Source organism: Schistocerca nitens, chromosome 4 (genome assembly GCF_023898315.1).
Source record: "Schistocerca nitens isolate TAMUIC-IGC-003100 chromosome 4, iqSchNite1.1, whole genome shotgun sequence".
Lineage (NCBI taxonomy): Eukaryota > Metazoa > Arthropoda > Insecta > Orthoptera > Acrididae > Schistocerca > Schistocerca nitens.
This window is the reverse complement of record NC_064617.1, coordinates 787,035,413-787,059,140: the sequence shown is the minus strand read 5'-3', so window position 1 is coordinate 787,059,140 and position 23,728 is coordinate 787,035,413. Positions and strand designations below refer to the sequence as shown.

Below are 23,728 nucleotides of genomic sequence, written 5' to 3'. Positions count from 1 at the left end.
CCATGCTGCTGGGCATTTACACTTAAGCCAACAGCCGATTGGAGTGTAGGTACATAACATGGTATGAGAGCATAGCCCCTAGCATCCAAAGTACAAATCCATATTTTAGGAACATATTAAAAGACTTGGATATCAACATTTAATTTCAATTCAAGTTGATTTTTTTATATGTTAATTTGTACATGTATATGTTAATCACATTAAAATCCAATTTTCAGTTTTACTGTGGATAAAACCACCAGTACTCATATGTAACTAGTAAAAAATAATATTTTGTATAAATAAAGTAACAGGTTAATAGAGAGATAACGCCACCTAAAACAATTTGAACAATAAATAAATAAATAAATATGAACCTGGCAGATGATGATTTTATTTATTCCCAAAGAGGGGCAGAGTTTACACAGCTTTCCCATAAGTTTAGTCACTACTGATTAATATAGATTGTCATTGCTAAAACAATTGGTATACCGTACGTATTAACCTAACTACGCTACACTACACAACATTACACTACACTGCACTGCATAGTCTTGTCTTTACAGGCATTTAAAGAAAATGTCAATTGTTGCTTATTTCTTCTGTCCTAATTTTAATATCATGTTGTCCATCTTCGTTAACATTTTCAACACTTCATCAGCTTCAAAGCTTAACACACAGTGTTTAATTGTGTTCATGGCTTCAGTGGCTTTCAATATTGTAGGGACTGGCAGAGGTTCTGTTTCATCCTTATCCTCACTTTCTTGTTTCTCTGCCATCTACTCCTGCAACACTTCATCAGTTGTCATGGACTGACAGATGGCAACACCTTCATCACACTCTCCATAAACATTGAAGCTAAGGCAAGTGGTATTTTTATGCTGCCCTATTATTTGCAGATATTCTTCACATATGTGTGTCATTACCCATGCTTTCAATTATATGTATATCTGGGTGGAAACGACCTCATATTTTGGAAACATCATGGACTTTCTGTCTTGCCAGTTACTAGTGGCACAAACTTTTCTGTTCCAGAACAGTCAGCCTCTCTTTGCTGAATTTTTCACCATGGCATTTCTCTCCTCTGAGCTCAAGGATTTTGTAACGAAGGAGGTGAAAAAATAGGCATATTTCTTCTGTATTGTAAACATCATTGGGACTATACCTCTCAATGATTGATGGAAGAGTATTTTCTATGACTCAGTAGTTTTAGTGTTCACACTTCCAATCTCACCTTGAACAGATTCACACAATAAATTGTGTCGGCCGTTAAATGCTTCGATCCAGCCATGGATACCTTGAAATCTTTGAATCTTAGTTGTGCCAAATATGTAATTTTAGCATGAAGCTCAGTACCATCAACTGGAATGTTCACTGTGTGAGCTTCCTTAAACCACTTTAGCAGGACACTTTCCAGTACTGGAAACTGACCATCATGCTCAAGTTTTCTTTTGCCTTTTCTCCCTTCTAGATATTTAGCTTAAATTCTTTTTCGCTTGTTCACTATGGTGTTTAATGTTGATAGAGGAATGTTCAGTTTTTGTGCAGTATCAGCACGCTTCATGTGGCAGTTTTTGTACACTTCTTGAATAATGTTCCTCTTTTCTTCATAAGTGAATTGCCTCTTATCCATGGTGTATCAGTACACTTTTTGACACAAGAAAGAAAATTATGCACTGAGATTAAACAAGCTCTGATGTTACGCTATACCACACTCAAACAAAGAAAGGCCAGTGACTAAGTTACACATGGTTTATCGTTTATATTTGCGTGCTACAACATCGCTCCTGCTTCTGATCGCCACTTGCCAATAGGTCGCAAGTTCTTGGACTAGTGCCAACCTATACGAACTACAGTACCACCCTGTACTTCCCGCGTGCCAAATTGGTCAATTCCACCGTAGCTGATGAACTGCACAGTTGCTGGCACTGTAAAACACCATCAAATTTGAACGCACTAAGAGGGAAGAGAGAACATATAAAGGAATCTGTTAACACGCATTTCAGTGCTATTGGGATTGTAACTTCCAAACCTGGACATACTATGTGGGAAAATGTGGTAATGAGGAATGTACTAACGAGATCCAACTGTAACAGTTTAATGCTGTAAGCACCATACTCAGTTCTGTAAGGAATCTTCTCCTTTGCATTAAGCCATTTGTCTTTGCCCTGTATATTATTTGAGCCTTTGTTGCCCCAATGAGCAAGCTGAAAAACAGTTTAACAGACTACCAGTTGCTTAGTCTTGAAACAGAATATTCCAATTATAGACCATTGACAACATCTGCACCTCCTTTTGTGGGATTGTAGAATGTAATCACTTCATATTTATTCACTTCACCACTCTCAATGACTGTACTCCTGTCACTGTGGGTGGTAGATGCTATTAGTAAATTAATTTTCTGTTTTTTGTGTGGAACATATGCACAAAGGTTGCAATTGTTACCTGGTTACTCTCCCAACATGAAAATATTGTTGCTTATTGGCCTACTCGTTACTGACAGGAGTTCCGGTGGAAGTTCTCTCCTATTCCTCTGCAATGTACCTACTACTGTGTGTCGATGATCAGTGTGCAGTTCATTAGCGACTGGTATGGATATAAAATAGTGGCCCATCATCACGTTCCTATCTGTGTTGTCAGTGTATTGAATTAATAGTAACATCTCTCATTAACATTTTTTCACCCATCAAATCCACTATAAATAAAAAGCTATTGTATCCCACCATCTCTTAACTATAAGCTACAGCTTGACCTGAAATATTATCTAATTATAAATCAATGAAATATTTGCTGATAATGGAGATGTACATACAAATAAGTCCATGGAATTCTTCCAGATTATTGTCTGTTGTTGTTAATGTTCATACACATCCACAAACTCATTGAACATTTAATAGGTACCAGGTTGTGTGTTTCCTTCTTCTGCACCCTCATAGACTTTTTGTCAAATATTACAGCTTGGAGAAGAGTATCAAACCCCCATTCGCTCATTGGTGCAATTACAAAACTCTGGTGCAGCCCCATCGGTGGCCCACAATTCATCAGAAGTGAGATGCTGTGACTTTTTCACTCTTGGAAGTATGAAACACCAAGGAAAGCAGATAATTCTTCGAAATCTGTATGTGGGTAGTCTTGAGCTCTTCATGGATAAGTTCCTGGCATTCTGTCTAGTTCTTTGTTTGTGTATTTTACAACACGGTGAATTACACCATCTCAGAAAATGTTTTTGCAGCAATCCAGAACCTTTTTTGGATTTTTGGCTTTCCCCTCACACCTGGAAGCTGTTTCCCAATATTATGACAAGCAGTTTTTGCTAGAGAGGCTTTATGCTTGAACCATTTTGTTTTTCCATCCCTATCTTGATACATATCACATTTTGCAAAAATTGGGGGTTTTAATGAAATTAAATTAAAAATAAATATAAAATGAAATTATTTTGAAAATGTACGGGGGATTGAAATGTTACTTTAAATTGTTCTTGTTATTTGCTCTTTCTTTCAGTACGAACTTTGTTGTAGAACCCCTTATTTACGTGTGGTAATAAAAATTCATTTAGACAGAATTAAGCACATTTAAAATTACGTGAACTTAGTCAACCCTCTCATGCTGATAAATTCATATTAACTGATTAAGAACATTTAGTTGAAAATTGTATAAATTAAATTTTTTTACGTATTTCGGCCTTGGCACACATTTTCTAAATGCAGTGGTTTTTTTTTAAATATTTACTGAATTCTTTCCCGGCATTAGCTATGGAACACAAGACTGTCTCTGTTAGCAGAAAATGGTTAAATATTGCCAAGCCTACCTGAACGTTTAATTATCATTGATAAAATACACTTCACTATACGTTTAAGTTATTTGCTTTAGAAATTGAAAGAACCAACAGATTGTTAAACTTCAACGTTAACTATCTGCCTATGAATGCACAAATGTGAAACCAGTAATAAATTCCGTCAGTCTCAGGATTGCTGTAAAAGAAAAATATTTTCGTAATTCACTGCTAATTTTATCTGCTCCCGATTTACGGGTTTGGTTAATTTTTCTTAGCGGAACAATTTTTCAAATGTGCCGCTGCTGCAAATCGTTCGGTCTCGGCACAGCCCAGCAATACCAGCGATAATTGCTAAAATTGCTGAAAATTCTTTAAAGAAATAGTATAGATGACATGGGCAAGCTAATTTACATTAGTAATACACAATTTTGATAAATTATGATGTATTTAGACCACAACAATAATTCAACTTACATTAGTTTGTAATTTCTCCTCTAATGGCGGCTAAATCTAGACACAGACAAAAGAAGTCTACTCATCCATAAAATACGTCACAGGTTCCTCTCTCTCTCAGCTCTCGAGGAAGATGACAAATAATGCACACTATGTATTCCTATTTATACCACTGAACCGTTAATGTCTCTTTGCAATCTTACAACATTACTCCCCTCTGTGGCTGTATTTTACATTTTTCTTATCACAGATATTGACATATTTCGTAATTACATTATGAGTATAGAAATATTACAATCATAAATACATCGAGAATATTATTACAGAAAATATTACAATAATAACGAATGTCCTTTATACAAAATTAAATAATATTTTTTGTTAAATAATTACAGTATTTACAAATTGCTTCATAGCGACGTATATAGTACAATTAAATTTTAGTTTATTAATAGTGTGTGTGCTGCCAGGGAACGTTACAGGGTACAATAGAAACAGTTTTAAGGGCCCTGTATTTACATGGATACTGGCACCATCTTCTCCATACAGGCAGTGTGTGCACAGATAAATTATTGCTTATGAATGGATCACTGACTTAAATTTTTTTCTTTGTCACTGTCTGTATTCAGCCTGTGCAAATTCTGGTGGTGCTCGAATTGACGCAGACCCAATGTCCAAATGAAGTGAAATGCATTAGCATTTAAAGTATAAAGTGACATGGTTCCAGAATGATGTGGTTCACCGATGTAGGTGATATCACAACAGCAAATTTTAGATCAGAATAGTGTATGCCAGTTGCCAAATATGTCAATGTTACTATAATGTAATTACATAGATAAAAACTCTACTCACCAAACGGCAACAGGAGAACATACATATAAAAGGTACTACAAATGCAAGCTTCTGAAGCCAGTGGCTCCTTCTTCTGGCAGATAGTTTGAAGAGGAAGGAAGAGGGGTGAAGGAAAAGGACTGGTGAGGTTTAAGGAAAAGGGCAGAGTTCAGAAAAGTCACCCAGAACCTCGGATCAGGTGAAACTTACTGGACGGGTGAGAAGGAAACACTTTTCCGAAGTCTCTCCATTTTCCTAACCCTCACCAGTCCTTTTCCTTATACCGTCTTCCTTTCCCTTCAACGCTTCTGCCAGAAAAAGGAGCCACTGGTGTCAAAAGCTTGCATACATAGTACCTTTTTCCCCGTTATATTTTTGAAAACTGGTTATTTTCAATGTTTTTATAAGGCTTTCATAAAGACTTGATGATTTTCTCATAACAGTGTCATTTTCCCTTACATACAATGTAATATGCTGCAGTAGCACAAAGTATGTGTCTTTGTCCTAGATAGTTAAACAAATCCTCTTTTTTCAGTATTTAGCTCCTTCAAAAGATAAACATGCAAAAACGTTTCATGTTTTGCAGGCCATTCTTTTGTCCATCTTCTTCTTACTGATTTGTTCATTTTTATAACTTCACAAATAACAGCATTGACAGACTAAGCACCTTGTAAGCAAATTTAATTAATTTGGGGTTGGCTAGAAAATATTCTGCACTCTCGGACTACTGATTCAGAACTGAGTGAAAGCTGCATTGAGACTGGAGGGTGTGGACGTGAATTGAATACTTCAGATCAGATGTGCAGATGATCATTGTGAACATGGAATTACTTGCAGACTGCTCTATTGCTGTGTTGAACTCTTCGCGCTCTGACTTTGCATTGGTATTTGAAGACAAGTCCCTTACATGAATACTCTCATCTCTTGCTTTCTCTAGCCACATTAATAGCTATTTGTATACTATGACTCATTCCCTCTAAAATTTAATATATTTTTACAGCTGACAGAGAATGTCATGTTTTCCATGTACACATCTGCTTCATTCAGTATGTAAATGAGAATACTTAACCTTTCGTATAGAGGATCTAATATATGCAGAATTTGTGCAGGAGGAAAAATTGACCCAGTAACACATTATTAGCACAAAGAAACAAACTGAAAGAGAAGCACAGTGGTGATTCAGAAGTGTAGAAGAAATTGTTACTTAATAACTTGATTGTGAGGAAAAAATCTAACACTGTGCACTGCTTCAAAGAAAGTCAGTACTAGCAGGTTTTACTTTAGTTTAACTGACAAAAGACTCCTGGACTTCAGAGAGATCAAAGAAAGCATTGCTACATCAACACTTCAATATCATTAAAATGCAGTATATTCAAATATTTCAGTAAAATGATGAATGTTAGATTTTTTTCTCTAGTATGGTCTATCGTGAGATCCTTTCCAACCACTTCTTGTGTATTGGAAATGGGCAACTGCCTCCATTTGAGCTTTCTGTGATGCAGTAATGCATCAGTCTTAGTTTTTTTTTTTAACAGAAGGTAAACAATGAAAAAGTAAAAAATTCAAACTTCTCCTTTTCATCAGTGTTAGTTCAAAAGCTCTTCTGCAGGCAACTTCTGAGAGAAGTAATCTGCATACTGGAAGTTCATCATTCTGTGTCAAGATCATAAATGCAATAAAATTTCTCTACGCAGACCCCAAACCAGGTACTTAGTTTCTAAATAATTCTTGCATATCGGAAATTTTGTTTCATTGACACAATGAATACTGTACTTTTAATTCTTGTACTTCAAGTACTAATACCTTTAACACCCTCTGCATATATTTTCCAAACTTCTTTTTGATGTGGCCTAGCGCAGGCGAAGTTAAAAATATATTTTTATTTTGCTTCTGTTCTCTCTCCCTCTCCCTCTCTCCCTCTCCCCCCCTCCCCCCTCCCCCTCTCTCCCTCTCCCCCTCTCTCCCCCTCCCCCTCTTCAAAAAGAGACATACCTCTGTATGTCATCTGTTCTGTGTGGTTATCCATGGTTAATAAGTTTTTTTTTTTTTTTATATGATAAGCTTCAAAATGTGATACCTCACACAGTAGTATTTCCATGTTCTGAATTCATACCTGGCTCACGGATGCACTTTCTGTTCCGAGCACACAGCACATCTAAGCACTGGTATACCCTGCTTTGATTTGGAAAGGATTGTTTGGAAAATCCTTGCCAATATATGGTAGAAGATCCTTATCATCAAAGCTCTTTCATTGCTAGCTTTCCTCCATTTCAACAGTTTGTCTTACCAGAGACAGAAGAAACTCTGGTATTGGCTTTTTTTTTTGCCATTAATACTCAATAGAGAGCATGAGCATTTTAAAATGTACAGATGGAGTAAGTGCAAAAAGAGCTTTTTATACCACTTCAAACTGTTCCACACTGGTTTGACTGGACTCAGTAGCATGCCAATACAGACAACTGCCCCCATACTCAAGTCATAATACATAACAAATGGAGGTCTTGTAATCCTTTCACCAGTGTTTCTGTCAGTCTTTTCAGTCTGAAACATTTTGTAATATTACTGGTGGTCAACAACTACACTCCTCATTTGTGGTACCACTTGCAGGACAGGTCAAACATTGGATCAGTAGATACAAACTGGATTTCTCCTCATTTCAGTTTGTCTTGTAGTTTTGGGCATGTTGTGCATGTTGCTGTTAACAGTAACACACATGTTAGATAAATTGTTATGAAGCCAGAGGAAGAGGTGTGCGCTTGAATACCAATTGTCAATGTAAACAGCCTGACCCAGGTTCAGATTTGGCTTCATGAGTGTTACCACAATGTTGTCAGTTTTCCCCAAATTGTGGAAGCCATTTTCCATGGTTGCATCCGTGTACTCAACTAAATCTAGGACGTAACTTTTCCGACAATCACACAACACACATGTTTTTATTCCGGACCTAATTCTTTTGGACGGAAAAAGATAACTGCTCTTTAAACATCAATGCAGAGCCTCAGTTCGAATGAAATACAGTCTGGAATGTTGTGCAAACTTTATCCACAATGTTTCTAATTTTGAATGGCCTGTTTCAATTGTTGCTGGCAGAGTTATCACTAAAATAAAGCGTTTTAAAAATAAAATGAAAACAGTCTTTGGACATAATTTTGTCAAAAACTAGTGTGTTCCAGAATCATTCCCTGGATGATTAGTCACTAATTTTCAGCTTTTTCACATGAGCCATAAGCAGACAAATAACAGTGGAGGAATAGAGTTCCTCAGGTCCCATTTCTATCCATCTGGACAAATGAGGATGCACCGATTCTGGTATATTTGCCTTGGTGTATAAATAAAATCTATTGGTTTCATCTGCAACAGATTTCATCAGCGCTTCTGTGAAAAATATCAAGAAATATGAGAGAATACTGGAGTTTTGATCTAATACACACTTGCATCCCAAAGTTGAAACATCGAATGCATGCAGAAATCAGCAAAAATCACTTTTTTCCTAGTCAAACATGTCGCTAAAGTGTGCTCTTTTACCAAACAGTTAGCTCTTATTATCAGAAACTTCAGATTCTGAAGAAATCCATCTAATCTTGAGCATTCTTCTGTAGCACCACATTTCGAAAGCTTCTATTCTCTTTTTGTCCAAACTATTTATCGTCCATGTTTCACTTCCATACATCGCTACACTCCATACAAATACTTTCAGAAACGACTTCCTGACACTTAAATCTATACTCGAAGTTAACAAATTTCTCTTCTTCAAAAACGCTTTCCTTGCCATTGCCAGTCTACATTTTATATCCTCTCTACTTCGACCATCATCAGTTATTTTGCTCCCCAAATAACAAAACTCCTTTACTACTTCAAGTGTATCATTTCCTAATCTAATTCCCTCAGCATCACCCGAATTAATTCGACTACATTCCATTATTCTCGTTTTGCTTTTGTTGATGTTCATTTTATATCCTCCTTTCAAGACACTGTCCATTCCATTCAACTGCTCTTCCAAGTCCTTTGCTGTCTCTGACAGAATTACAATGTCATCAGCAAACCTCAAAGATTTTATTTCTTCTCCGAGGATTTTAATACCTACTCTGAATTTTTCTATTGTTTCCTTTACTGCTTGCTCAATATACAGATTGAATAACATCGGGGAGAGGCTACAACCGTGTCTCACTCCCTTCCCGACCACTGCTTCCTTTTCATGCCGCTCGACTCTTATAACTGCCATCTGGTTTCTGTACAAATTGTAAATAGCCTTTTGCTCCCTGTGTTTTACCCCTGCCACCTTCAGAAGTAAGTGGACTGATAAAGTAAAGAATGAGTTTGTTCTCTGCAGAATCAGTGAAGAAAGGAACATATGGGAAACACTGACAAGAAGAAAGGATGATAATTCATGTGTTGAGACATCAGAGAATAACTTCCCTGGTATTAGAGGGAGCTGTAGAGGGTAAAAACTGTACATGAAGACAGAAATCGGAATACATCCAACAAATAATTGAGGGCATAGGTTGCAAGTGCTACTCTGATATGAAGAGATTGGCACTTCGTAGTTGGCTGCATCAAACCAGTCAGAAAACTTATGACTTAAGGGGATAAACAAAAGTGATGTCCTTTCAATAGATTGTCATTATGCAATAGGTCCCCTAAAGAGACTCCTACCCTATACTTGTTGATTCTCTTCTGTAGTGTTGCTGCACAGTAAGGGATTCTAACCAGATAGGATTGACAGAGAACATTGAAAAAGTTCAAAGAGGGGTAACACATTTTGTGTTGCTGTGGAATAGGGGAGAGAGAGTCACGGATATGGTACATGAGTTAAGGAGGCAGTCATTAAAACAAAGGTGTTTTTTGCTGTGGCGAGATCTTTTCATGAAATTTTAATCACCAATTTTATCCTCTGAATGTGAAAATATTTTGTTGAAGCCCACCTACATAGGGAGAGATGATTGTCATAAGACAACAGGGGAAGTCTGAGCTTGTGTGGAAAGAGTTAAATGTTAATTTTTTCCGTGCACTGTATAAGGTGGAATGGTAGAGAAATTGTCTGAACATGATTTGATGAACATTCTGCAAAGCACTTAGGTGTGAGTTGCAGAGTAGTCATGTAGATCTAAATGTGCATTATTGATAAGAATTTTGTGAGTAATCACTGTTAAGATATTTATTCACTGTTCTGGATGTGTGTCAAAAGTGCTTATACACTGACAACTTTTACACAGTATGTTTTCATTAATAACTTTATGCATTTGTAATGTTTTGTGAGGTTTGATTTTGTGTTCAGTTTACATTGATTCACAAAACAATGGGTAACCTTTCCAGGTTCCTCTGAAGCTGCTGATAAACATTTGCTGCTCTACTCATGTGGCGATGGTGAGGTTGTCATATATGATCCAAAGAAACCAGACACAGGTTTGAAAATATTTTGTTCGTAACTCTTTCTTGTGTGTTAATGTATCAATTTGGTTCTGACCATTGAGGCCATTGTACAGTGTACTGAACTGATTTCAAAGCGTTAATGAAAGGAAGTCTGTGTGTTGCTGCTAATTTCGAATAAATTATTTTTTGTGTATTAGTTGTGTGGAAAATATATCAGTAAAAAGTCCTGTTGATGAACGAAGTAAGTTTACCAATCTAGTATATTGATAATTAAGATCTTGGAGGGAAAAAGAATGTGACCTCACAACTGTTCACATTTGTAATAGGTCCAGGAAAATATTGGGAATGGTGGTTTGAGTAGAGTTACTCTTAAAGTAAATTTCATATTACGCAAGCTTTTTGTAATATGAAAAAATGTAGTGTACATGTTGCCATGCATCAAAGATCTTTCCAAAATTCATTGTTTTTTGCTGGGTTCCTTACAAAAAAAAAAATATGCAGTGTACGTGTTGCCACACACAAAAGATCTTTCCAAAACACACTGTTTTTCCTGGTTTCTGTTTCCTAAAATGTCTGGGAGTTCTATGCCAGTATATAAAACCTTTATCAATCAAGGGACTGATAAGTTTTACAGCTCCGAGATAAACTATAGTGTCACTTAACACTATCATCCAGGGTAGGCCTACAGTGTATTTTCATCACGGAGAAAGTTTATTTTCACACAGGAAAAAGAGTATTTGTAACCAAGAAATCCAGGAAAAATCCATGAATGTTTTTTTCCTTGTTATTTATACACCAATCCATAAGCTGCTGTTAGAAGTTGAACATGACAAATATGGCTGGATTTTGGGTTAGGCTAACCCCAAGTTTCGAGATATTGGCAGAAGAATTATGCTAACAAATGAATGTTACATATGGTTTAACCCCCTCCTCCCCCTTTTAGACACTTAAGTTGAGAGTTGTTCAGTTCAGAGGACAGGTGTTTTTTTCCTGTAATATTAAAGTAAGATGTAATAATGAAACACTACCAATATGCTGACATCTTTTTGCTGCATTTGAAGCAAATATATCATTTGAGAATTTATCCTCTCTGTTCACACTTAGATATGGAAGTGATTTTTAAGTCAGGGTAGTGAATGAATAATGACACCCTCCTTTTTGATATTACCGATTCTGTGTAGGATGGTTATTTCTTAAAGAAGTGGACATCAAATTAACTTCAGTGAAGATGTAACAAAAAGCAGGCTTCAGTAAAGATATAGCAAAAAGCAGGGATGTTATGAATACTGATTGTAAGGATCTACAAAAGGAATAAAAAGAAGGAGTTTGCAAGCAAGCATATGTTATGAAACTGTGGATGTTATGTACTGTGGATTTAAAAGACTGTTTATAATTATTGCAATTCACCAGTTTTGTGTGAACACATGAAGACTGAATGTATATGCCTGAAATTGTAATCCTGCATCCATAATTCTATAAGATTGTGTACATACCAAGAGTTAAGAGATTATTTATTATCTTAGAAAAGGTAAATATTTCATAGGGAGCAAGTAATTAGTTTTGTATAATGTCATTGTGTTTTTATACACATTCATCTCTAGTTATGTCGTAAGGGCTTTAATAAGCTTGTTATTGATCAGCACAGTATGGCACACAAGTTTCATTAATATGACTTCTTTTAACATAACCATTTTGCATTTTTGATAAAGGTATTGATTCATGCCACATGCTCTTTGTTACTGAAAGCCTCCCCCCACCCCCACCCCACCCCACCCCTCCCACTCTCTCCAAGTGTTAAGTAACAGGGATGTTTTTGTTAATTCAAGATACGTGACTCCAAGATCCAAGAATTGCTCATATTTTGCTCCTGTAGTCTTACGAAATTCTCCCTGGGTAAATACTGACGACTGGCGTTCTTACAAATACTGTATGAACATATCAGATGATAATGCCTCTCAGAAAGTAGAATGGTCATTGGTCATGAAAAACATCACTTGGTACTCTGAGAAAGTCTGGCAGCTGCACTGGTTTATAAGTAGACCAGATGCAGGAAATAATGTCTTTCAAATTGTGGAGAAGTAGTACCTTGTTAAAAATATCCTTCTATTATTATTAAGCAGTTGATTTTTTTCTTTTTTTTCTTTTTCTCTCTTTTTTTATTTTTTATTTTTTATTTTTTTAGTTGCTTTCCAGTAAACTGTCTTTCAGTGTCCTATCAGCTGAAGTTATGTGACATTTTCCTTGGAATTCTTGGACCATTTAACATATGTTGCTAAGAAAACAGTATGTAAAATAAGGGAAAGGCAACCACTCACCTATAGCAGCATAGAAACACATGACAGGGAACACTGTTCATATTAACTTCTGAGTTCTTGTTATTTTACTAAAAAAGTACTACATCCACGCACATAACCACGTAGATTGGTTATTGTGTGTGAATGAATGTTTGAACTTTTACATATAAAACAACAATAGCTGGAAAGCTAATGTGAATGGTCTTTCTGTGATCCACACCTCAGTCCGCTACAGGTAAGTGGGTTCTTACCCTTATTTTACATATTATTCCATCTAGATCTGTTATTGTTTAATAAAACACAATAATAATAGTAGTAATAATTTTTCTATCATCAGCAATTTTGTTTCTGTTCGTTGGAATAATCAGCAACCAGCACAAAAGAAATTTTATTTCTTTACCTGTTTCAAGCACCTAGTGCCCTTCTTCAGAAGGCTATACTGAAAAATATACCATAAATAAGTATAAATTAGATAAGAATATTAAAATTTAAGAACAAAAGGTTTAAAAATTTAACAATGAATAAGTGGTAGTTACTTACAATTTTCATATTATTTGTAGGCTTCAAAAGTAAGAGATATGCAGCATATTGCTGTGGCCCTAGAAAATACACCAATAATATTTAATACAATAATGAATCCATTAATGCAAAAAGAGCTCTTATATGCTTAAATGTGGTTCATAGTGTGTGTACAAAAATGATATAAGCAAACGAAACAACAAGTGTAGATATTGTGACATAACTAAAGCTAATCTTCTAATGACATGCATATCTTGAGGTTATACTAAAGTATAATCAAATAAAGAACAAAAACTTACGCAATTTTAGTTGCCATAAGGCATTAATGAAATTGTAAGTGCAAATACACAATGTAGTAAGCAATGTATAAAAACCTACGACAAATATAAGAAGTTAATACAAACAAGTGGTGCTGTGGATGGGAATTGTGGGAAATAGTCTCAGAAACAGCTCTAGTGGGGTCAGTAGAGTGGTAGCTGCGAAACTGTTGGCAAAAACAAAGTGAAAAGTGCATCGTGCGGCTAGAACCTGTAACTTGGGCACATAGAGAGAATTTTCAATCATTAGCTAGTATTAAGTATCAGAAAGTGTTGGCACAATTGTGTACTTCTGCAATAGTGAAACAACTAGTACTGGAATGTATGCAGGTCACAAGTACAATTCACAAAAGAATAGTAATGAGCAGCATTCGTAACAATTGTATGGTACCGTAAGTTGTAGAACACATTGCTGAAATGGTGTAGAGATGTCAGTAGTGTGCTACCAGGAAATACTTTCACACAAACAGTGTGGGAGATGTACTAAGGGGTAAGGAGCAATAACTGGAGTAAATAGAGAAACAGTTCCTTGTCAGTATCCAAAATGAAGGGTCAAAATTTATTGGAGGAGAAAGGAAACAGCATCAATGTACATTTCTGTTACAGTGGAATAACTAGTTCAGAAATATATGCAAGTAGCAGCTAAACACAGTGGTATATTGCCAAGCTACAGTGTGTAATATACTAACAATTTACTGACTGTAAATAGCAAATTTATGATGATCCATGTATAGCCACTTTCTGCAAATTACTGGGACTAATGTGGCGATTGAAACCTGCTGACAATGACTTACTGAACATAACTACGAACAAAGTGTTGTAGTAACGTTTGTCACTTACCAAATGACAGTGTTCTACCTATGAGAACTGCTGCCACTTACACGAAATGAAATGAAATTTCGTGTGGTGAGGGCCTCCTGGTGAGTGGACCTGATTGCCTGGTGAAAGTCTTTTGAGATGACGCCACTTCGGCGACTTGCACGTTGATGAGGATGAAATGATGATGAAGATGATGCAAACACCCAGGCCCTGAGTGGAGAAAACCTCCAACCCATCCGGGAATCAAACCCGAGATCCCCAGCATGACAAGCGGATATGCTGTCCACTCAGCTACAGTGGCGGACACCACTTACCTTATCAGGTAGCTAACCATTTATTATTGCAGATACTTAGCCATCTGCAACCTACAGGTGCATTTTTGCTACAGATGGTTAGCTCTATATAAACAGTGGCCTATAGAGATACTATTCTTAAAGTTACAGATGCTCTAGTTTATAGTTACAAATAGTGTTGATTGTTAATAAGCACTGTTAGTCATTCAGTGTTAGATAATCAAACCTATTGTACCTATGAGTGTCACTAGTTATATTTACTTAATGAAGCCTATTTAGGACTTTGTACACATTTATGAACTAGTTATTCCACTGTAACAGAAGTACACAATGATGCCTACATTTCCTCTTTTTTTTGTAGTTATTTTCAGCCCTTCGTTTTTGCACTGATTAGAAATTGTTTCTCCGTTTACTCCAGTTACTGCTTCTCACCCCTTAGTGCACCTCAGGTGGTGTTTGCACACTGTATTTCCTGCTGCATGCTATTGACCCTTCTACATCAGATCAGCAAAGTGTTCTAAAACTTACAGTCCCATACAATTGCTACGAATGCCGCTAGTTACAATTCTTTTTTAAATTGTACTTGTGACCTGCATATATTGCAGTACTAGCCATTTCACTATAATCAGTCCATATTTATATATTACAAAAATAAGTGTACAATGTGTGTTCTGCTAAAACTCAGAAACAAGCCCTGGTACGATCAAGGGAGTTATATGTTGTGTTAGCCCTTTGTCACCCATTCCCACCTATGAAGAAGATTCCCATTTTTACCTGAAGGGTGTGCTTTTGAAGATATAAGAGCTGGGAAGTTTTGCCCTCTAGAAATTTCTAGGACATTCCAGAACATTCATGGGTATTCGAGAACATTCCCAGAACATTTGAGAGCATGTGATAACATTCCAGAACACTCTCGAATGTTGTGGAATGAATAAAAAGTTAATTTGATTTATATTTTAGGCACTGCCCAAATGTAAAAGTAGATATGTATGCAAAAATAGAAGTGGAATGGATGCTTTATGTAAGACTGAATCAGAAGAAACTACACACAGAAGACTACATCCACCTTTGATGACATTGGAACAGTGGTAATCCTACCCTCATCATACACATGCACGAATACACTCAAGATGCCATGAACTACATACGAACATGCAGACGACCTTTCTTCTTGAGAACATTCACATGCAACTCATGGCCAAAAATCAAAGAACTGCTAAAATATGCGCAAGCCCCCAGGCACTGACACGACATGATAGCTTGAGTTTTCCAACAAAAACAAATTAGATGTATTAAAGTCATCATAAAATACCACATCTTTTGAACTGTTAGATGCTGGATGTACACAATCAAATGGCAAAAATGAGGACTACCTCACTCACACAATCTCACATGACTACATGATAGAATTCATCCCACGCATGACAAAATCATCCGAGCTGAATTCCCCAATCCACAAGAAAATACAGAACTGTATGACATAGTTGTGAAAAACGTGATTCCTGGAGCATACGAGCCATTACAACCCAATTCGCCATGTTTGAGTGATTGAAAATGTAGGGAAAAAAAAGTAACCAGAACCATACGTGGATGACACACAAACCGGAGTTGATGGCTACCTCAAGTACAGAAAACGACAACCCAAAAACAGTGTCTTCACAGCAAAAATACGAATATGAAGCAGTGACAAACTGGAAACAAATAATCAATGGGTATTACCATATAACACACTACTTTCTAAAATGTTCCAAGCACACGTAAAACTAGAATACTGGAATTCAGTGAAATCTATCAAATATGTATGTAAGTATGTTAACAAAGGCAGTGGCAAAGTTGTGTTTCAAATTGCCAAAGACTGCGAACAACAAAAAAAGAAACAATGAGTTCCTCATGTACCAAACGGGAAGATACATAAACAGTAATGAAGCAGCTTGTCACATTTTCAGTTTTCCCATATAAGAATGCGAACCAGCTGTGCAATATCTAGCTGTACATTTGGAGAATGGATAGAGAGTTTAGTTCTCAAAAGACACCGCCAGAAAAATTGCAAGCAAACCACCTTGGACCACAACATCAACAGCTTTCTACCAACTGTGCCAAATGGATCTATTCACAAAAACATGACTACATGTCAACATCCTTATATATTATATGTGGAACACAACAAGGGAAAAATCTTTTGACGACAAAAACAAGGAACTCCAGTAGGAGATAATCCAGGAATCATGAAAACTGGTGGCATTAGGCCAAGTATACATCATACATCTGAACAATGCCGAATGTTTCCATCTTTGGATGTTGCTACACGAAACATGGGGACCAACAAGTTTAACAAATCTCAAGGCCATTGACTGTTACCTATGACAGATGTACAGAGAGAAGCGTGCCACTTAAGACTACTGGATAACAACAACCACTAGGAATTCACACTACAAGAAGCCTCACTCACAGCCTCAGCTGAATGAGTGAAAGACTTAATTTGCCATGATTCTAACAACATGTAATCCATCAAATTCAAAACAACACCTGTGGAACTCCTTTAAAGAGAGTTTGAGTGATGACATCCTGTACCAAATACAACCTCACCATGAACTGACCATCAAATTAAACGACAACATCTTCATTGGAACACTCATTTGCCTAGAATATAAATGTTTAGCAATAAACAACCAGACCTTAGTAAAACTTCAGTTGCAGCATCCTGAAAAAATGCTGTCAGTGCTAAAATTCAAAATTACGAAGGAAAAAGCTACAACATTAATGAACAACTTCAATACATTGCTCAAAACAAAATCACTACCCAATGACAATCAGTAAGAAATTTACAGTGTTATCATGAGCCAGATCAACAACACTGGCAGAATTATTTACTTGGACGCACCAGGCAGCACCGGAAAAATGTTTCTAATAAATCTATTGCTGGCAGAAATATGTGCTAAACAACACATTGCCCTTGCACTCATATCATCTGGCGTTTGCAGCCACACTTATGGAAGACCAATGAACTGCTCAGTCTGCCCTACAACTACCATTGAATATAGCTGAAGAACAGTTCCCGGTATGTAAAATCTCAAGAGCATCTGGACAGGATGAACATCTAAAGCAAGCTAAAATTATCTTCTGGGACGAATGCACAATGGCACATAAAAAAGTACCAGAAGCCAGGAAAAGAAGATTACAAGACTTGCAAGGAATCTCTGAAGTGATGGGAAGATGATTTCCTACAAAAATTTCCGATTATCCTCGAGTCAACACCCCTGACCCTGCGGGTCCAGGGTTAGAATAGGCCCGAGGTATTCCTGTCTGTCATAAGAGGCAACTAAAAGGAGTCACACATGTTTCGACCTTTATGTGATGGTCCCCTGTTGGTTTTGATCTCCATTGTTCAAAATTTTCCCGAAGAGCAAGCCAATTGAGGAAGAGCGCCTTACGTGGTGCATAGTGTCCATCATGCGTTGAGACCTCTCACATCCTTCACTGATGTAGATCTGCACTTCCGCCCATTCTCCAGCTCTTGGTTGAGGTTACCCTCCTGGGTGCATTTTCCTCCATCTTCTGTGCAGTATCGCTTTCTGCATTGTCAACGATAATGGACTCCTTAGCTTGTTTGCACCTGATATCCATCTTGGTAGCAGTCCGTGGGTGTAGCCCCCTGACCACATAGGGATCGCTCTGCTGATGCCTGCGCCATTAACTTCCCACATATACATATGCCAAGGAGTAGATGCCCGTCACCCTGGGGCATCAGGACTCCCAGCAATGGCTTTCCTGCCAGATGGCCTTTGCTGCCACTGGGTGTCACCCGTGGGGAGGGCCCCTGGTTGGAGTAGGTGGCATCAGAGCGGATGACATGCCATGAAGTGTACTATGTCATCTCTTGCTGGTGGTCAAACACCAGCAGTCTCTAAGTGGTCAAGGTCTAACTTCAATGCTAAGAAATACGACCCCAAATAGTCGTTGAGCAGGCCACAACAACAATCGTTTCTGTGGCAGAATACGTGATCCCTCGTCCTTTATGGTGCCCTCGGTGAAAGACAGTCCCTTGGTGGTTGCCAGAAGTCGGTGAGGCAATTAAAGAGCATCGGTGAGCTCTACAGTGACATAAGTAGCACCCTTCCCTAGGACATCTAATAGCCTTTAAGCGGCTTCGTGCCCGCATTTGCCAGCTTATAAAAAGATGGAAACAGGAATGTTGGGAGAGATACGTGTCAACCATTGGGTGCCATACATCACCTTCCCAAGCCTCCCCTGAACTGGGGTTCTGGGCAGCTTTTCTGAACTCTCCCCATTTCCTAAATCTCACCAGTCCTCGCACCCTCAAATGGCAGATGAAAAGGATAGTCCTCTCGTTCATTGCATGCCACAGTGAACCCTGTAACGCCCCATTTACAGAGTGGGAGCTCCTCAGTGCCCTTTCACATTGCCCCAACACAGCTCCTGGGTCAGATCAGATGCACAGTCAAATGATTAAACATCTCTCGTCTGACTACAAGTGAAATCTCCTCATCATCTTCAACCTGATCTGGTGCGATGGCATCTTTCCATTGCAATGGCGGGAGAGCACAATCATTCCAGTGCTCAAACCCGGTCAAAACCCGCTTGATGTGGATAGCTACCAGCCCACTCAGTTGCCTTGTCACAACGTTTCAATGAGTTTCTTACCCATCATCTTCCACCACTCAGCTGATAACCCAAGAAGAATTCGTCAGTGGAATATGCCAATAAAGGCTGCAATTGCATATGTTAACAAGCAGTTTGGCACAAAATCACCTGCTGCCCCTGCATGTTTAATGACTGTTCGTTCGGCAGTAACTCAAGTTTCATTTATGCACACTATATTTTCGAATATCTCATCCATTATCGTATGCAGAAATCTGCACCACCATGCAACCACATCTGTCCTTTCCGTTAATATTTTGTATCCACTAAACACTGAATAACTAAAACCTATGTCATTCAGCACTATATGCAATGAAAATTTCCTTCCTTTACAAAAAAATTGTCTTTCTGAAGTGAAACAAGTAATTTAGATAAAGTGGGATGTTTCCTTCTCTTATAATAACTATATGTATGATGACAAATAGTGTCTTTCTGGAAATAGACCTTGTCTGTTTCTACCCTGGTGTGTGCAGCCTTGTTGTGGCACTTGCACAACCTGTACTGTACTACTCTTTACCTATCATTACAACAGTGTTCTTGCTTATTTTCAATGCTTTTGCAGTCCTCTTAACGACCTGAGCATCAGGAAATAGAGCACACCTTTTTTCCTTTTCTTTCTCAAACTAGTCCCTCATCAAGCACACGAATTTGCAGGCCTGGGTGTGTAGCATATTTTTCTTCCTCAATTTCATTTTAGATGTTGAGCTGGCACCACTCGTCACATTTGGCATTGTTTAAAACAAAACATAAACAAATAAACACTAAAAACAACAAAAATGAAATAAACAACGAACTGGAACTATTAAAGACAAAACAACAACATTGGTTGCACATGAGGCACTCACTGGTACGTTTTAGACACATGCGCATCAGGTTTGCAGAGCAGCAAATGTCTCTCCTGCTACCTGGTCAAGTGCAGTCCTTCGTCAGTTAGTTACCTGCAGTTGCTGGCCAACGGAGCAACGCTACTGAGCTGTCAATACCAAAGACTTGTCTCTAAGACTGTAACTTATTTTATTTATCATTAGGTTTTTATGTAGTACGTATTACACTGCTTATGCTCACCTACATTTACATTTTCATTTATGTCTTTTAGCAACCACAGTTGCTTAAGTTTTTGTTCCATTAATTTGTCATACTTTTATTCCCATCCTAACACTAGCCTCAAGATATGCATATCATTAGCTGATTTGCTCCAGTTCTGGCATGTTGTCTGCATGTGTTGTTTGCTTTCCTTATACTATTTTAGGGATAAATTCTAGTGTCCGATTCCACTCGTCAGATTTGAGCAAAGACACCGTATCTAAGGCAAAGGTGATACGTATAAGCAATCTCATAAAGCAACGGATCATACTTGTAAACAAATGAATGTAGCATGCGATAAAATTACAATCATGTTTGGCGCAGTTATTTACTTAGCTATGAATTATATCGAAAGAAATTGAAGATATTGAAAATAAATATCAACAAGAATTAAAAATTAATTTTCCTGTCTGATGAGACTTATTCTCATAATTTATGCTAGTAGAAAAGCACAGAGAATCTTTAAATTGCATCACAGTAAAGCACTTGTTGAAGTCATAGTATTATAAAATAACTAGAATTGACCTTATGCATAGGTCAATTCTAGTTACTGATTCCAATATTAGTAACTTTTTTGCAATAATTCAGAGAGCAATTAAAAGTGCAAAAATCTTATTACCCTCCATTTTAGTGCAGACACTTGCTGAAAAAAAAAAAAAAAAAAAAAAAAACAGTCCGATTAATGAACCATTGAATAGTTGGAATCGATAACTAGATTTGACCCATATAGAAGGTCAGTTCTAGCTACCAATTCCAAATACTCGATGGTTCATAATTTTGGACATTTTTGCAGTAAATTTATGGGCTAGGTTTCTGTAGGAATTCTAGATTACTTATTGATCTCAGAACTACTACAAAAAAGTAACAAATATTGTAGGTACAGATTCCAGACTTTCTCTTTCTCATGGCAGTGAATAGAGGAATACGGAATGTAGAAATCCTGGAACACTTTAGTGCACACACTAGTTGTTAAAACAGCCTAAATAACAAATCGTGGAATTAAACTATATAGGTCAGTTCTAGTTACCATTTCCAATATTATTCATTTTTTCACTGAAGTTCAGACAGCAATTACAAATGCAGAAATCTTATTACAGTTCAGTACACAATGTACTGTGAAATGGTTGGAATCTGTAACGAGAATTTAAGTATATATCTTTTTTCTAGTTACCAATTCCAATATTTGATAGACCCTGCTTTTCGTGAATTTTCATTACTTGTCTACTAGCCCCGTTAGATTCAATAGCTATTAAACATTTTCGCTCTTTCATAATATGATGAGGTCATCATGTAATATACTGTAATGGATTTGCAGGTTCTCTGTGCTTTTCTTACTCACATGTTATGATAATTTATTTCAGACATGTATACTCCTTTTTCTGTTCTTATTTATTTTCGTTACCTTCAGTTCTCTTTGATATAATTTGTGGCTACAGTATCCCATGGCCCATGCCAGCGGATACAGATTGCTTCAACGACCTTCCTATTGTTATTGGATTAAAGTGAATAAATATTTATTCCATGACTTAGAGTTACTCTGTGGCGAATGATGAAAAGCAAGAAAATTGGAATGTGACGGGACTTTCTTACGAGACAGGATAACGAGTGGATGTGTAGGAAGTGTGTGCAATGAAACAGTCATTTTTAGCTGCCATTTTGTATAATTTGTGTTTTTTGAGAATCACAAGCAATACGTAATGTTAATGTGGAGTTTAGTAATGGCCATAATACAGTCTGTTGCTTTTCAAAGGTAATTGCGCATATTTAATTTTGATCAAAGAATTCTGGGATGAACTATTATGTGCTGCAAGCTTATATAGGACTTCGAACATTTGGTGGTTGATCTTTGCTGTAGAACCTACTTCAATAACACACTCAAAAGCATAGAGAAAGTTTTCTCTGCTAAAATGAACTCATTTCACTCGCAGACAATCATCAAATGACCAAATGCGAATGGCAGTGTACCAATCCCAGAAGATCTTATAGAAGTTTTCTTTCTCTTACATTTCAGTAATTTTACAGGCAACCATCAGAGTTGGCAGCTGCTTCTCCACCAAGAGAGTAAACTTGTCTGTGTGTATGAAATTAAGTATGTTGTGGGGGTTGTCGATGACACATGGAATATTGCACTTCACAGAATTACAGAGACACTACACACACTAGTTCAATAACAATGAGTTTAATATTACCAGCTTAAACATTAATTCTTCTTTTGAGCAGTAAAATACAGTAAAAATGGCTAAAACAAGACAGGACGTACAAGGAGTGAAACATAGACACCGTCAACTATTCGTGTCCAAAACCAAATTAATACATGATCATTCAGTTATATGTATTGATGGTATCTATTGAGATTTGTTGTCATAAATGTGTATTTTATGTTATGTATTTGTACTAATGTTGTGCTTTGTATAATTTTGTGTACAACTGATGGAATCATTCTATGTGGCCCTCAGGGGCTCAGCATTTGTTTGCTGAGTACAGGCTTGGTGACCCTTGGGTTTCTGAACTGGGGCTGGTACGTGTCACCAGTCCCCTGCCACCATAAGGTCTGGGCATGCTGCAGTGACCACCATGCGGCATGGTGGTGGAACATTGTGTGTCTCAGGGAACGGGGATCTGGGCTTGACCGCCTAGATCGCGAGGATGGAATAAACCTCTATTTAAAAAAACCTCAACATCAAGGTATGCTGCATGTTGATGAGGTGCATGGCTGTTGAGGTGTAACAGTCATTAATGGGCAACCTCTGGGGAACCTGCCGCACCTCAGTTGTATAAGGTGTACTCAGGCACTCAGGGCTCCATCTGAGTGGACCCTTATTTCCCTAGCTGCTCCTGCGACTGAGACGGAACCCTCAAAATTTTCTTCTTCTCCTCCCAGCGGGAAGGGTGTACCACCTGGGAGTTCTCAAACCCATTCATCCAAAAGCATGAGGGAGGCTAGTCCTCCTTATAATCATTTTGTCAGTAACGGTGCTCAAGGAGTCATGAATAACAATGTCTTTGTAGTGATCAAGAGGAAGGAGGAGACATTTGAAAAAGTGTCCCCCTTCTATATCCATGAAGGCTTAGAAGGGCTGGCTGGTACCCTAAAGTCTGTTAAGTGGTTGTGCAATGTTTCCTTGTTTGTTGAGACTAACCGGCAAAGCAGGTGGAACTCTTCCAGAAGCCACAGAAATCGGGTGAGTACGACATCATTGTTGAGTTGCATAACTCCCTTTACTCCAGCAAAAGTGTGGTAACCCGCCGTGATATTATGGATATAGATGTTGCTGAACTCAAACAAGAATGGGCACCACAGGGGATCATAGATGTGGAGCAAAGGACTCACAAGAA

General features: G+C 37.5%; 1 protein-coding gene across 1 annotated transcript in view; it reads left to right on the top strand.

Annotated features, from left to right (window-relative positions):
- The window catches only part of LOC126253158 (gem-associated protein 5), a 413,052-nt gene that overhangs the window by 153,102 nt on the left and 236,222 nt on the right, over positions 1-23,728 (top strand). The window contains exon 9 of the mRNA XM_049954316.1: positions 10,352-10,441. Coding sequence (XP_049810273.1) covers positions 10,352-10,441 — 90 coding nt within the window. The remainder of the gene's footprint in view (positions 1-10,351; positions 10,442-23,728) is intronic.